Source organism: Furipterus horrens, unplaced genomic scaffold (genome assembly GCF_987537825.1).
Source record: "Furipterus horrens unplaced genomic scaffold, mFurHor1.1.pri manual_scaffold_8, whole genome shotgun sequence".
NCBI classification, from domain to species: Eukaryota; Metazoa; Chordata; class Mammalia; order Chiroptera; family Furipteridae; genus Furipterus; species Furipterus horrens.
The window spans coordinates 52,788,019-52,802,901 of record NW_028327178.1 but is presented as its reverse complement, the minus strand read 5'-3'; the positions used below and the strand labels follow the sequence as shown (position 1 = coordinate 52,802,901).

Below are 14,883 nucleotides of genomic sequence, written 5' to 3'. Positions count from 1 at the left end.
TGATATTGGGTATTGCAATTTCTCCTACTTTGTTCTTCTTTCTCAAGATTTCTGAGGCTATGTGGGGTTGTTTTTGGTTCCAAATAAATTTATGAAGTATTTGTTCTAGGTCTGTGAAATATATCACTGGTATTTTAATAGGGATCGCATTGAATCTATAAAATGCTTTGGGTAGTATGGACATTTTAATGATGTTAATTCTTCCCATCTATGAACATGCTATATGCTTCCATTTTTTTGTATCTTCCTTAATTTCTTTCTTCAGTATTCGGTAGTTTTCTGAGTACAGCTCTTTTACCTCCTTGGTTAAGTTTATTCCTAGGTACTTTATTTTTCTTGTTGCTATAGCAAATGTGTTTTTTTCCCCTAGTTTCTGTCTCTGATATTTTATTGTTGGTGTGTAGAAATGCCTTTGATTTCTGAATATTGACTTTGTACCCTGCTATTTTTCCATATTCACGTATTAGGTCAAGTAGTTTTCTAATGGAGTCTGTAAGGTTTTCTATGTATACTATCACAACGTCTGCAAATAATGACAATTTTACTTCCTGTTTTCCAATTTGGATGCCTTTTATTTCTTCTTCTTGTCTGATTGCTGTAGCTAGAACTTCCAAAACTATGTTGATGGAAGTGGTGGGAGAGGACATCCTTGTTTTGTTCTTGATCACAGGGGGAAAGCTTTCACTTTTTGCCCATTGAGTATGATGTTGGCAGGTTTCTCACATATGGCCTTTATTATGTTGAGTAATGCTCCCTCTATTCCCACTTTGCTGAGTGTTTTTATCATAAATGGGTGTTGTACTTTATCAAATGCTTATTGGTGTATTACATTTATTGCTTTGCAAATATTAAATCATCCTTGCATCCCTGGGATGAATCCCACTTGATCATGGTATGTGATCTTTTCAATCTGTTGCTGGACCTGGTTTGCCAATATTTTGTTGAGAATTTTAGCATGTATGTTCATCGGTGATATTGGCCTGTAGTTTTCTTTCTTTGTTGTGTCTTGACCAGGTTTAGGAATTAGAATGATACCGGTCTCATCAAAAGAATTTGGGAGTCTTCCCTCTTGTTGGATTTTCTGGAATAGTTTGAGAAAGATAGGAGTTAGCTCTTCTCTAAATGTTTGGTAAAATAACTCTCTGAAGCCATCGGTCTGGACTTTTGTGTGCTGGAAGTTTTTTATTACTGCTTCAATTTCACTAGTTGCTATCAGTCTATTCAGGCTTTCTGTTACTTCCTGATTCAGTTTTGGAAGATTATATTTTCCAGAAATTTGTTCATTTCACCAAGGTTGTCAAATTTCTTGTCATATAGTTGTTCATAGTAATATCTTACAATCTTTTGTATTTCTGTGCTAGTGGTTCTAATTTCTCCACTTTTGTTTCTGATTTTATTTGATTGGGCCCTCTCTATTTTTTTCTTAATGAGTCCAGTTAAAAGCTTGTCAATTTTGTTTATCTTTTCAAAGAACCAGCTCCTGGTTTTATTGATCTTTTGAATTCTTTTTTTAGTCTTTATATCATTTAATTTAATTCTGCTCTGATCTAGATTTATTCCTTCCATATACTATCTCTGGGCTTTGCTTTTTGTTGTTCCTCTATTTTTGTAGCTGTAGGGTTAGTTTGTTTATTTGATATTCTTATATACATTTTAGAGAAGCTTGTATTGCTATGAACTTCCCTCTCAAGACTGTCTCAGCTGTGTTCATTGGTTTTGGGATGTTGTATTTTCATTATCATTTGTTTTCATAAACTTTGTGATTTCTTCTCTGATGTCATTGTTAACCCATTCATTACACTGGAGAACACAATTTTCATTGAGTTAGATCTGACACTTGTTTTTGACTAACTTTTGGCATCTAAATCCAAAAATGACCCCCGTTTTTTTCTATCATGTCAACTTTTTAAGGTACAGAATACCATCCCTTTGTCCCAAAAATTATACAAAAGGTACATACAATAGAGAATTTAAAAAATTACCTCAATAGACTGTTTATTTAGAGTTATTTTATTCACATAAAGGCTATACATTGTTACTGTAAGTCTAATTGTGTACGAGTAGTAAAGTTCTGCTACCAGACATACATATTAATGTATTTTATCTTTCCAAATGACAGACTAGGAAATGCTAAAATGAGATATTTGAAACAGTCTCATTCATTTGGCAAAGCTGTAACAAATTACTTCATTAGACCCAGTTCATTGTTCAGAGGTGGGAATATAATGTTCTTTCTGTCAACAAATGGCTCATGTAGAATGTTTGGATCACCAGGTTTGAGGTCAGATATTGGAGGTCAATTTGACTCCACCCAATGCTGCTCATGAGCTCTGCTGTCCAGTGTACACAAAAAAACAGGGATACCTGGTATATCTGTGTTGTTGTCCAAGAAGGAAGCAGACCATTTTAAGGTCAACCCAAATGATCCAATTGTTCTCGTGATATTGCAACAGATCAATGACTCTCTTTATGTCTTCATATTCTTCACAAAAACAAACTGAATGGCCAATTGGGACTGCACCAAATAAATTGCCATTGTGGAGGAGGACACAATTCAAGCTCTGCTTTGAGCTATCGATGAACAGTCGCCATTCAGTTGCATTCTAGATTGGAATTCCCTATTCCTCCATTAAACCATGTATGTTATCACCATCACTTTGAAAGTACTACAAAAATGCACTTTCTCTTGATCGAAAGTAGGATAACTTTGCTCCTTTTTCAAGCAAATTTTCCTCATGCAGTCTTAATGGTAGGAGTTCTGAAGCCTTTTTGGATAGTCCCAAATCTCATGCCAAATCATTTGACTCATGCTGATCAAATCCCTTATGAACTGAGTCATCTTCAATTTCAAAATCATCATCATTGCTGTCACTTGGTTCTTCACCATACTCCTGTTTTTCAATGAAAACTGGCACTGGGATTTCAGCTGAGCGAGGCACTTGACGTATAGCTGATGGTAGAGTAGGATACTCTATTTTACATTTATTTTTCTTGTTATTTCCTGATGTTTTCACTACACAAAAGTAACAGTCACTTGAATGATCTCTGGGCTCTCGCCGAACCATAGGTATACCAAATTGCAATTTATCACGTGTTCCCTTCATCCACAACCCTAAACTTTCAACATACTGCTTGCATACCTTGTGAAGGGCCCAAGACTTATCTTGATCACCAAGTTTTACTTTAAGATATGCAAAATAGGTTTGCCTGGCAAATACACTGATGTTTGTCCTTTGACTGGGAATGGTAAAACTGCCAGATATAACAAAACGAATCAAGGTTGTTTAGTTACTTACGACGAGAAATAGCAGAGGCAGACATGATCTGAAGGAAAGGAAATAAGTACATATGTAAATAAAAATAAATAAATTCTAATTCCTTGTATATAGACAAGAACTTGGACTACATTTTGGAATATGATTCACTATATAAAGCGGCACACAAACTCTCACCACACTGTCTCAAGTGTAATTGAATAACCTAGACAAGTATGAACCTGTCGCTAGTATCCAAGGTCTTCCCCCACCCTTCCCCAGTCAAGGGAAGATTGCTCTGAGCCAATAGAAAATCACTAGTGCTTCCTCAATCCAGGCTCTATCCAACCTAGAGTGGTCGCATTAAGAGAAGCTGTAGAGAAAAACTTGACGTTAAAGAAGAAAACTAACTGCAGTTTTGAAATCAGCATGCCCATTTAAGTCGAAAACAGCTGAAAAATCGAACTCAGCAGGAATTATGTTCCTGTGTTATTTAATAGCATGTTATTCATTCTCCATGTATTTGAATTTTTTTTGAGTTTTTTCTTTGAGGTTGTTTTCCAGTTTCAAGCCATTGTGATCTGAGAAGATGCTTGATATAATTTCAATTTTCGTCAATTTGTTGAGGCTTGTTTTGTGTCCTAGCATGTGGTCAATTTTTTATAATATTCCATGTGCTTTGAAAAATATGTATATTTTGCTTCTTTGTACTGAAAGGTTCTGTATATATAAATTAAGTCCATTTGATCTAGAATGTTGTTCATATCCTCAATATCCGTGGTGTTTTTTGCTTGGAAGATATATCCATTGTTGACAATGGGGTGTTAAATTCCCCTACCATGAATGTGTTGCTGTAGATATCCTTCTTAAAGTCTTCCAAGATTTTCCTTATATATTTGGGTGCTTTATATTGGATGTATATATGTTTACCAGGATTATATCTTCTTGATGGTTTGATCCCTTATGTAATATGAAATGTCCTTCTTTGTCTCTTTTTATTGACTTTGTTGTGAAATCTATTTTTTATGAAATAAGTATTGCTACCCCAGCTTTTTTTCCATGTCCATTAGCTTGAAATATTTTTTTCCATCTCTTCACTTTCAGTCTGTGTAGATATTTCATTCTGAGGTGGGTCTCTTGTAGACAGCATATATGTGGGTCATGTTTTCTTATCCATTCAACTACCCTATGCCTTTTTTATTGGAACATTTAATCCATTTACATTTTAGGTTATTATTGATAGGTACTTTATTCCTGTGTTCCTCTCTCTGTCTTATTTTTCATCTTCTTAAAGCAGTCCCTGTAGCATCTCTTGCATACTGGTTCAGTGGAAATGTATTAGCCTTCTTTTGTCTGGGAAACTCCTTATTTCACCTCCCATTTTGAATGAAGGACTTTCTGGGTGCAGTAGTCTTGGTTGTAGGCCTTTGTTTTTCATTGCTTGAAATATTTTTTGCAATTCCCTTATAGCTTGTAGTGTTTCTGGTGAGAAATCTGATTATATCCTCCTTATTGGAGCTCCCTTGTATATTATTACTTGTTTCTCTCTTGCTGCTTTTAGGATTCTCTATTTGTCTTTGACAGTTGCCATTTTAGTTATGATGTGTCTTGGAGTGGGCCTGTTTGAGTTCATCTTCATTGGGACACTCTATGCTTCCTAGACTTGAGTGGCTTTTTCTCTCATCAAGTTAGGGAAGATTTCTGTCATTGCTTTTTCAAACAGGTTTTCTATTCTTTGCTCCTTTTATTCTCCTCTGGTATCTCTATGATATGGATATTAATAGATTTCATGTTGTCTTGCAACTCTCTTAAAAACATCTTCATTTTTTTTCAGTCTTTTTTTATTTTGTTTCCTTGTCTTGGAATTTTTATATATGGCGTCCTCCAGCTTGCTAATCTGATACTCTGCTTCATCTAGCCTGATTTTGATTTCTTCTACTGTAGTTTTCAATTCAGAAATTGAATCTTTCATTTCCTCCTGGCACTTATTGATAGTTTCTATGTCCTTTTTAATGCTGATGTAGTCTCATTAAGTTCATTGTAGTTTCCCCGGAGTTCTTTGTAGTTTTCTTTGAGTTCAGTGAGCTCATTGAGCTTCCTTATAACCAATGTTTTGAATTCCATGTCTGATAGCTTGCTTGCCTCTATTTTATTTAGCACTCTTTCTGGGGATTCTTCCTTTCCTTTAAATGCGAGGATGTTTCTTTGTCTTCCAAATTTAGGTGACTCTTCTTTGTTTCTGCTCTTGGATTGATCTGCTTTGGCTCCATATGTGGTGTGACCTTCTGTGGTAGGAGACCTGTGGGTTTCAGTGTTGTAGTCTCCTTGATCTCCTTAACTTGATCCTCTATAGATGTCCTTTATGTCATATGGGATGTCTGGTTGTATTTGGGTTTTGGTTGTTTCGTTATTCTTTTTGAGTCCTTCCCTCTGGCAAGCTGAGAATCACTCCTCCCACCAAGTGTTGTATACTGTTGTACAGGTGCATTTTCTTTACTTCCTGGATCTGCCCCTGGTGACATCAGATCACGCCCAATCTGGGCTTAGGCAGCCTGTTCAATACTACCAGGGATCTACTATCTTTGCCTATGTCCTTCAGTTGTTGATCTATTCAATCTGTGATCAGCTGTCAAGCTTAAGCACCACCAGGTGGGGGAACTTAACTCCTGCTGGCAGGGCCATTGCTTCCCATCCAGCTGATGCCTCATGGAGGAGAGTGGCCTGCCTGCAGAATGGGGGATGAGTCAGCACTGGGACCTCATCAGCTGCTCCCTCAGTTCTCTCCTCAAAGCCACCACCCAAAACTCTCCTTAAGCATGTCTAGTCCACTCTGTCTTCCCTCTGCTGGAGCCCAGGGTAAGTGGGTATCAATGTATTTTCATGCAAGTTCCCTGTATTTCTCTTTGTCTTCAGCCATCTTAGGCCAGCAAAAAATGCTGCAGCTTTTCACTTTTCAGAGCTGGTTTTGTTTTACTCTTGGCTCTATTGCTGTAGGCCAGTGGTTCTCAACCTTCCTAATGCCACAACCCTTTAATACAGTTCCTCATGTTGTGGTGACCCCCAACCGTAACTAAAGCATAGTGATTAATCACAAAAACAATATGTAATTATATATGTGTTTTCGGATGGTCTTAGGTGACCCCTGTGAAAGGGTTGTTTGACCCCCAAAGGAGTCGCGACCCACAGGTTGAGAACTTCTGCTGTAGGCTGGGAAGCCCAGCTGGGGGTTTGGACCCCACAGTTCTCAGGGGGAACCACTGGATACTGAGTTGTTTCTCCATCCCTTCAGCTGCCACCTGTGAGAGCTCAGCCAGCACTCTCACATCTCTGTACATCCTACCAGTCATGTTGTGATGAAGCAGCCTCTTCCATCTGTCCCTGGTTATAAGGCTTCTCTCCAGCTAGTGTTCAGTCGGTTATTCAGGATGATTTCTCTACAATTTAGTTGTAATTCCAGATTTGTCCCGGGAGGAGGTTAGTGTAGCTTCCACTTACTCCTCTATCATCTTGGATCAATCCTATTTCACTTTTTAATAGGGATTATTTCTTACCAAACAAGCCTCTGGTCAGGCCTGACTTTCCTCTGGAGTGTTGAGGACAGTCTTCTAAGCCCCTGCTCCTGCTGCTTTCCAGCTTCAGGCGCAGGTGGACCAGGCTGCCAAGTCAGGCTCCACCAAGTTCCAGGCTCAAGCGGAGAAGCAACTTCTAATGAGCACAGTTGGGCTGAAGTTCTTGTGATCCAGTCATGCCTTTTCATACCACTTCTAGATTGGGGGTCTCTTTGCCTACTTTTCTCTTTTCTCTCTTCACACTCAGAGATTAATCTACTCATTAATTCACTTATTCATTCATTTAGTCAGTGAACAAACATATATGGAAAGCCAAATGTCTCAGACATTAACCTTGGGGTTGGGCATAGCATCAACCCATAGCCTAGACACCCACTCAGAGGAACTATACTTTACACAAGAGAAAAAGAGTTCAACAAAGTAAATGGGGTTTGAGTCAGATAGTGCAATGATACTGGGTGAGATGCATGTGTCTGTCCACCCCTGGTAAAAATGCCACTTAAGATGTGGTGCTCTATCTTATCCTCCCTCCCATGTGAAACCTCCTCCCCATGTGCAGACAGGCCCAGACGATGAGGGCCACAAAGGCTTTCCGTGTATACAGGGTTCTTGTGTATCACCTGTCTTTGGGGCTCACTGATGGCAGTTACATTGTAACAAAGTGCTTTCTGGGGTCATAGGGAATCCAAATTATTGTCTGTTACATGTTTATCCAATTTCCTACTAAAATTTTAGTGTGCCCATAAAATTTTTTAAGTGTTTATTGTGTTTGCTTCCACCACAAAACTACATATGAATATGGAGTAAAAACATGTACAAAAGAAATCAAAATATATTAGCAGTACTTCTGAAAAACATTTCACTTTAAAGTATTTGAGTTAATAAGAGCTCTGAGTGCCCTTAAATTTCTCCAAGATCTCAAGCCGACTTGCAAAATGGCAGGTGACTGTGGCTGTGATGTTGTCACAAGGTGAAGGCTGTTATAGCCCCTCAGTTGAATGAGACATCAGGCTTCCTTAGCTGCAGGGCACCTGGGGACAAAGGAAGGCAGCTAGGAAGATAATCTAAGTTACAGCCCATACAGTTAATAGCAGTATTACAGATCACAGTGGTTGTCTGGGGAGCTCTTTATCTGCCCTTCAATTCTAATATTTTTGTTGGGTAGAGTAATCTAATCTTGGCTGTAGGTCCTGCTTTTCAAGACTTTGAATATTTCTTGCCAATCCCCTCTAGCTTGCAAAGTTTCTTTTGAGGAATCAGCTGACAGTCTTATAAGAACCCCTTTGTAGGTAACCCTCTTCTTTTCTCTTGCTGCTTTTAAGATTGTCTCTTTGTCTTTAACCTTTGGCATTTTAATTATAATGTGTTTTGGTGTGATCCTCTTTGCCTCTTTGGTTCTAGCTTGTTTGGGACTCTGCTTCCTGGACTTACATGTCTATTTCCTTCACCAAATTAGGGAAGTTTTCTTTCATTATTTTTTTCAAATAAAGTTCCAATTTCTTGCTCTTCCTCTTCTCCTTCTGGCACCTCTATGATATGAACATGAAACTAAAGGAATTCATCATCACCAAACCATTATTATATGAAATGTTGAAGAGACTTATTTAAGAAGTAGAAGGTCAAAACTATGAAAAATAAAATGGTAATAAATACATATCTATCAACAATTTAATCTAAAAAAAACCTAAGCAAACAAGAAAAACAGACACAGAATCATGAATACAGAGAGTGTTTTGTTGATTTCCAGATGAGAGGAGTGTGTGGGAGAATGGGTGAAGAGGTGATAGGGTTAAGAAATACAAATAAGTAGTCACAGAATAGCTGTGGGCATGTAAAGTACAATATAGAAAATGGAGTAGCCAAAGAACTTATATGCAGGGCCCATGGACATGAACAATTGTGTGGGGATTGCTTGGGGAGTGGGGAATACTGGGTGGAGGGTTGTGAAAAATCCTTACAATAAAACATTGGGACACAAGACTTCAGCAGCAAAGCGAGGCATTTATTCATGAGTCTGCAGAGTCAGGTGCACAGCCCACCCAGGGCATGCACGTGCACAGTAGACAAAGTAAACTGGTATTATACTAACACTATTAGCTCTCCCTCACCTCTCCTTCTTCCCTGTTTCTCCATTAACTGTACTGGTTAATCCAGGTTCACAATCTAACACAATTAACTTCTTAACTAAGGGTGTCATTAACTAAGGGTAATCTACTTATAGGTCTATCTCCAATTTATTTGCAAAGTTATCTAGCTACACCCTCCCATTTCTCTATGTTTGATGATGATAATCTTCCCCCTTTTGATCCCAGAGATATGTGTGAGGAGCTGCAGAATGTCATTCCCTTGCACCTTTTCCATGATTCATCTGTTAATGATCTCCTACTGGTTTGAGAGTCACTGGCTTACAGGGACAAAGTGGGAAAAGTTGGTACAACTGTTATGGCATAATCAAAATATAACTTTTTTAAAAAATTCCAAAAAAGAATCACAGTGGCTGGAGGGATGTGACTCTTTGGGGCAATGATGGAAGACAGTGGCTGTTTATATTATATTATATCATAGTCCCAGATGACCTGGAACAGTTCATGAAAACTCACAGGCAACAAACATTAGTTCTTAAGTAAAAGTCTACAATACATGTTTAAAAAAAAGAGAGAATCAGTGTCAAGACTTAAATGCGATATGTGGACTCCCACCTGCCAAGTATGAATTTCCACCCAGTGTGTCTGAGAGTCTCCATGAGTGCTGGGTGCTGGCACACTGGAACCTAAGAACTGGTTCATAAGATTATGTCCCTTCTCTCTGCTCCAATATCAGTGGTGTATTAATGACCTTTCCATTTGGCCATCTTTGTGGAGAATCCAAACTAACTCACACAAAACATTCTGTTCCTTATACCCTCTCTTTATCATCTCTCCCAAACCAATTGTCTAATTTAAGTCAATATCTTATTAGGCCAGGCCACAGTTTTGTGCATAAGATATATTCTTGCTTAATACTGTGTGTAAGCTCTAGATGATTCCGCCTTTAATAAATTTCTTTTTAATTAAAGATTGTCTGTGGCTGAGCTACATAGTTAACTGTGCACTTTTTTTGAAAGCTCTTCCTCTAAGAACCATTTTCATAGCTACTTTCTAGTTTTTAGAATACACATTGAGAGGCTATAAATATTTAACATTATATTATATTCCTATAATTTATGGGGCTTAATAGCAATTAGAAACATTTAATATTGATGAGCTTAGCAGTTTTTTTCATTTTTCAAGTATCTTAATAACATCTCATATATTGTATACATTAACTTAAAAAATAATCATATTGAGTTAAAGATGAAAAGTCTCACTGGTCACCCAGGTTGTTGAGGGAACTGCTCTGGGAAACAGGGCTAGTCCTTTGGGTTATTCTGTGTCTCAGGTGCAGGATGAGAGGACCAATGAAGAGGACAGAGCCCTGGCTTGTAGCCCCATCCAAATAACAGCTGAGAGGAGGCGAAGCCTGTGGTATGCAACCCATTACCCAACCGATGAGAGAAAAGTAAGGCACCAAGAAAGGAATTTTTATTTCCTACTTTATTTTGTTATTTTCATATTATATTGCTGAATATGAGTCATATAATATCATATATAAATTCAAATTGCTCAGTTTATAGAAATGGTTTGATTTTGAAGTCTGTACCAGAGAGCTCTATTCAAGAGGGGAACCCTTTGCTTCCAAATAATATATCATGGCTCTATTATATGTTATAAGAAACTATTTTGTATTTTAGTACTTTCTACTGAAACCTAAGGAGAATGTTCTTAGTTTTAAAAAAAAGCTGAACATAAAACAAAAAATAACAAAGTAATCTGTTAGTACTGGGTGGTGAAAGTCTCAGTGTTGAAATACAATGCAGAGAATACTTTAACTCTGTTAGGTAGCCAGCCACAATAATAACTCAAAAAACCACTTAAAGAAGATCAAAACAATCTATATAAATACAATTAACTATCTCTTACTACTTTGAAACAACAGTATGGATTGACAAGGAAAAGTGAGTAATAATTGGGTAATTCATATAACATTTTGATCACATATTAATCATCTTGAACTCAATTCAATTAGTACTATAATTACTTGTTAAAATGGCCCATTTGCAATGTTCTAAAGACAAATAATCTTGTATTTCTTGGATGGAGTCAGCATTTTGCTTTGTAGCATGTTAGAGAATTAAGAAGTAATTTCTCTGATGTATTTGGTGGCAGGTGAGTTTTTCTAAGATACATGGTCTTATTCTAAGCATGGCTGTCCTGTGCTGAGAGTGGGTAGAACAATGAATGTGCTGTCTTAGGGAGCTGACAGCAATGTGGAACAGATGTAGTGCCCTAAGATGTCTGAGGACTTCCAGGGTCCTTTTTCTCTCTCATTAAACCATGTTTCAGATGATCCTACCCATTGCACTACATAATGATATCATAAGCATAGAAGTTTCCAAAGTGAGGTCTGTGCACCTCTGAGAATTCCTGAGACCATTATAGCAATCCACAAGCTCAAAACTACTTTTGTAATAATTGGGAAAATATTTACTTTTTATTGTGCTAACATGTTCTCTGACAATACAAAAGCACAAACCAAGGCAGTGGCATGGACCACTATAGCCATGATCAACTCTTCATAGCCACACCCTCACAGGAAACAAAGTAGAAAGACTAGTTACACTTAAGCATATCCTTGATGAACTAGAAATAGTTATTAATTTTCTTAAGTCTCAACCATAGAACACACTTCTTTTTAATGCTCTGTATAACAAATAGGAAGTCTGCACGAAGTGCCACATACTAAAGTATGACAACTATATCAATGAAAAACACTTGACCAATCATTAGGGAAGTGTGGGCTCAACTAGCTGTTTTCTACTAAGCACCAGGTCTATTTGAAAGAGCAGCTGATAGGCAAATTATGGTTACTCAGGTGTGGGTATTTGGCAGACAGTTACTGGAAAATAAATGAAGTAAGCCGTCTTTTCAATTTATCAATTCACAGCATTTCTTGTCAATGATAAAATTTGAACTGTGAATGAAAATTCAAATATTGGAAAACTTGGGAAAGTTTGGAAACTTCTCAATACTTAACGACTGTATGACTCACTAAAGCAAGTCACCAACACATAATATTACAATGTGTGGGTAAAAGATCCATGAAAGGTGCAAGATACTGGCATACTTTGCTTTACTGTGCTTCGCTTTATTGCACTTTATAGATGTGTTTTTTAAGAAAATGAAGGTGAGATACTCCAGTGGATAAAAACTGATGGCTTGCTTTATGTCAATGCTCACTTTATTGTGGTGGTTTGAAAACAAACCCACAATATTGCCAAGGTGTGCCTGTACATCAACCAAATTTGATGAAACCGACTATGGAAAGTTCTTTGATCTGGTTTCAGATTTCACATTGCAACTAACCCTTATGTTCCTACCACCTGCTGAATTTGGTGTAAAGCAATGAAAACTACCCACAATTATCTGGATAAACTATTGAAATACTTCTTCCTTTTCCAACTGCACATCTCAGTGAAACAGATCTTCTTTACTAACTTCAGTCAAAACAACATGTCACAAAAGACTGCAGAAACAGATATGAGAATCCAGCTGCCTTCTTTTAAGTCAGATATTAAAAAAGATATGCAAAAACACCAAGCAATGCCACTCTTTTTACTGTATTTTTTAAAATATAGCTATTTGAACAAAATATGTATTAACTTAAATAGCTATTTAATTTTTAATGAACTAAATTTTTTAAATGCCTCAATTTTAATTTCTAATATGGTAGACATTGATAGGTAGGACCCACATAAATAAGAACACTTTGGGACCCTGGGTAATTTGTAAAAATGTAAATGAGTCCTGACTTAAAGATCTGGGGAACCCCATTGCACTGACACAGCAAATGCTTGTTATTTAGGGTGAGTCTAAACCATCTGACATTAATATAGTTAAAATGGAGTCATATAATAATTACTTTGTTGTAGACAGCATGAAAATATTAAAATAATATTAAAGCACAAAACAAATTAATTTTTATTTATTATGAAACTTCTATTTCTTGAAATGTGAGCATTCAAAATTCTGCAAATGTCTCAGAGGGTTATAGAAATATAAAATCAAGCAGTTTAATCTATTAGACAAAACATTTGAAAAATATAATCAAATTTTATAGTGACATAGTTTATCACTGCTTAGTTACCGTTATTCAGAGAAGGAAAACTCTGACCCCAAAAAACCTCCGCTGCCTTGCGGCATACCTCTTCAGGGGAAAGGCTAAGGGAGTAAACCCCGACAGAAAATCCGGAGCCGGAGTCCCTAAGGCGGTTTGACGTTGTAGTCAACACCGGCAACTCCTGCAGCGCACCTGAAACCAAGCTGTATTGACTCCGTCTTTCCCTTGGATCCTTCAGCTGCGAAGAGAGGGGGGGTCTGCTGCATGGGCAACAGCAGACCCTCCATATCACCCTGCCCAGGCTCTGTAGCTTCAGCTTCACTGGAGAGGATACTCCAGCGTCATCGCAAGATGTCGATTCAACACGGGAGGAGACAGATACCGTGTCACTCCCGAGTTGGACTGCACAGCCATTCTCGGCGGTGCAGATAGACTCTTAAGAAGCTACACCATCGTCTCTCGAGACGGACGGCTGCCGACGACGACGACGGAGTTACCGTTATAATTAAAAGTTAACATCAGCCCTGGCTGAGTAGCTCAGTTGATTAGAGCATCATCCTGATACAACAAGGTTGTGGGTTTGACCTCTGGTCAGGGCACATATAAGATGCAACAAATAAATGCATAAACAAGTGGAGTGACAAAATTGATGCTTCTCTCTCTCTCTCTTCCTCTCTTTTTCAAAAACAATAAATACAAATTTTTTAATAAGATTTTTATAAAAAACATTAACATCAGAAATTAGAAAGTGTTTATAATAAACAGAAACATACTATTCAACTACTTGTCCTTTTATATTTTGCATGGCAATTTTAACATACTAGCATTGAGCTACTTTAAGAGAATGGATATGTGTATGGTAAAACTATACATATGTGTGTGTGTATACTTACATACATATATACACACATACACACACACACACACACACACATATATATAGCAACATTGCAGTGCTTTTGGCTTATATATTAACATGTTGTCCTGCATTGCTTTTTGCAGCTTTTATCCATGACCCAAGATGACTACAAACCATCTGATGTTAGTATATCCTTAGAATTATTGTTTATGCATGCATAAGAAATGTAAAAGTAACAAATGGAATTATCTCCTTTGAGTATATTTTAATGATCTGTAAAATTTTTGTAAGTTTTTAAATAATTATTTTGTAGAAATTATGTTTTTTTGCTATTAAAATATTGACTCATATAAGCTCAAGTATAATCATACAGAATGCATTTACATTTTTTAAATGCTATATTGCGGGGATTTTTAAAAGCCTTTTGCTCTGAACATATACCTGTTACATAATTTGAATAGGAACAGACACATATGTATATGTGCATATGGATGTTTGTATGTATATTTTTAAAATTGTAAAGACAAAGGGAAAAAAAAAACCAAGAAATTGCACTTAGCATATGACATACTGCAATAAGGGAATTACAAACTGGCAGCACCAGGCAGAGATGCCCAGAGGGGGTGCCATCTAAGCTGAGACATGCTGCATGAGTCCTGTGGAAAACCTGTGGGCTGTGGAGCAGGACAGGGAGGGGCCGGAGTGGCAATGCTCCTGGGGAGGGCCCCGGAAATGTCTGGAGTTCCTTATAGCTGGAGGGCTAGCTGAGAGAACAGCCATGAGACCACAGACTCCAAGATCAGACAAGGTATGAAGCCTCAGCCAGCCTTTCCAGAGTTCACACTTCATACTGAAAACAGAGGGTACATTGCATAGTTTTTAGCGGAAGCAGGACAAAACCAGATTTACATTGTATTGTGATCCTTCTGTGAAGGGTAGGTTTGGAAGGGAAATAGACATGATTTTCTCTAAAGTGGATATAGACTAAGTGGTTCAGCTATCGATC

The 14,883-nt window shown here is 37.5% G+C and overlaps 1 protein-coding gene across 6 annotated transcripts in view; it reads left to right on the top strand.

The window, feature by feature from the left end:
- Positions 1–14,883, top strand: part of PIEZO2 (piezo type mechanosensitive ion channel component 2) — a 641,878-nt gene that overhangs the window by 475,862 nt on the left and 151,133 nt on the right. For all 6 annotated transcript variants that reach the window (XM_090285823.1, XM_090285821.1, XM_090285819.1 and 3 more), the window contains exons 9-10: positions 10,241–10,360; positions 14,021–14,059. In XM_090285823.1, the coding sequence (XP_090141949.1) occupies positions 10,241–10,360; positions 14,021–14,059 (159 nt within the window). The remainder of the gene's footprint in view (positions 1–10,240; positions 10,361–14,020; positions 14,060–14,883) is intronic.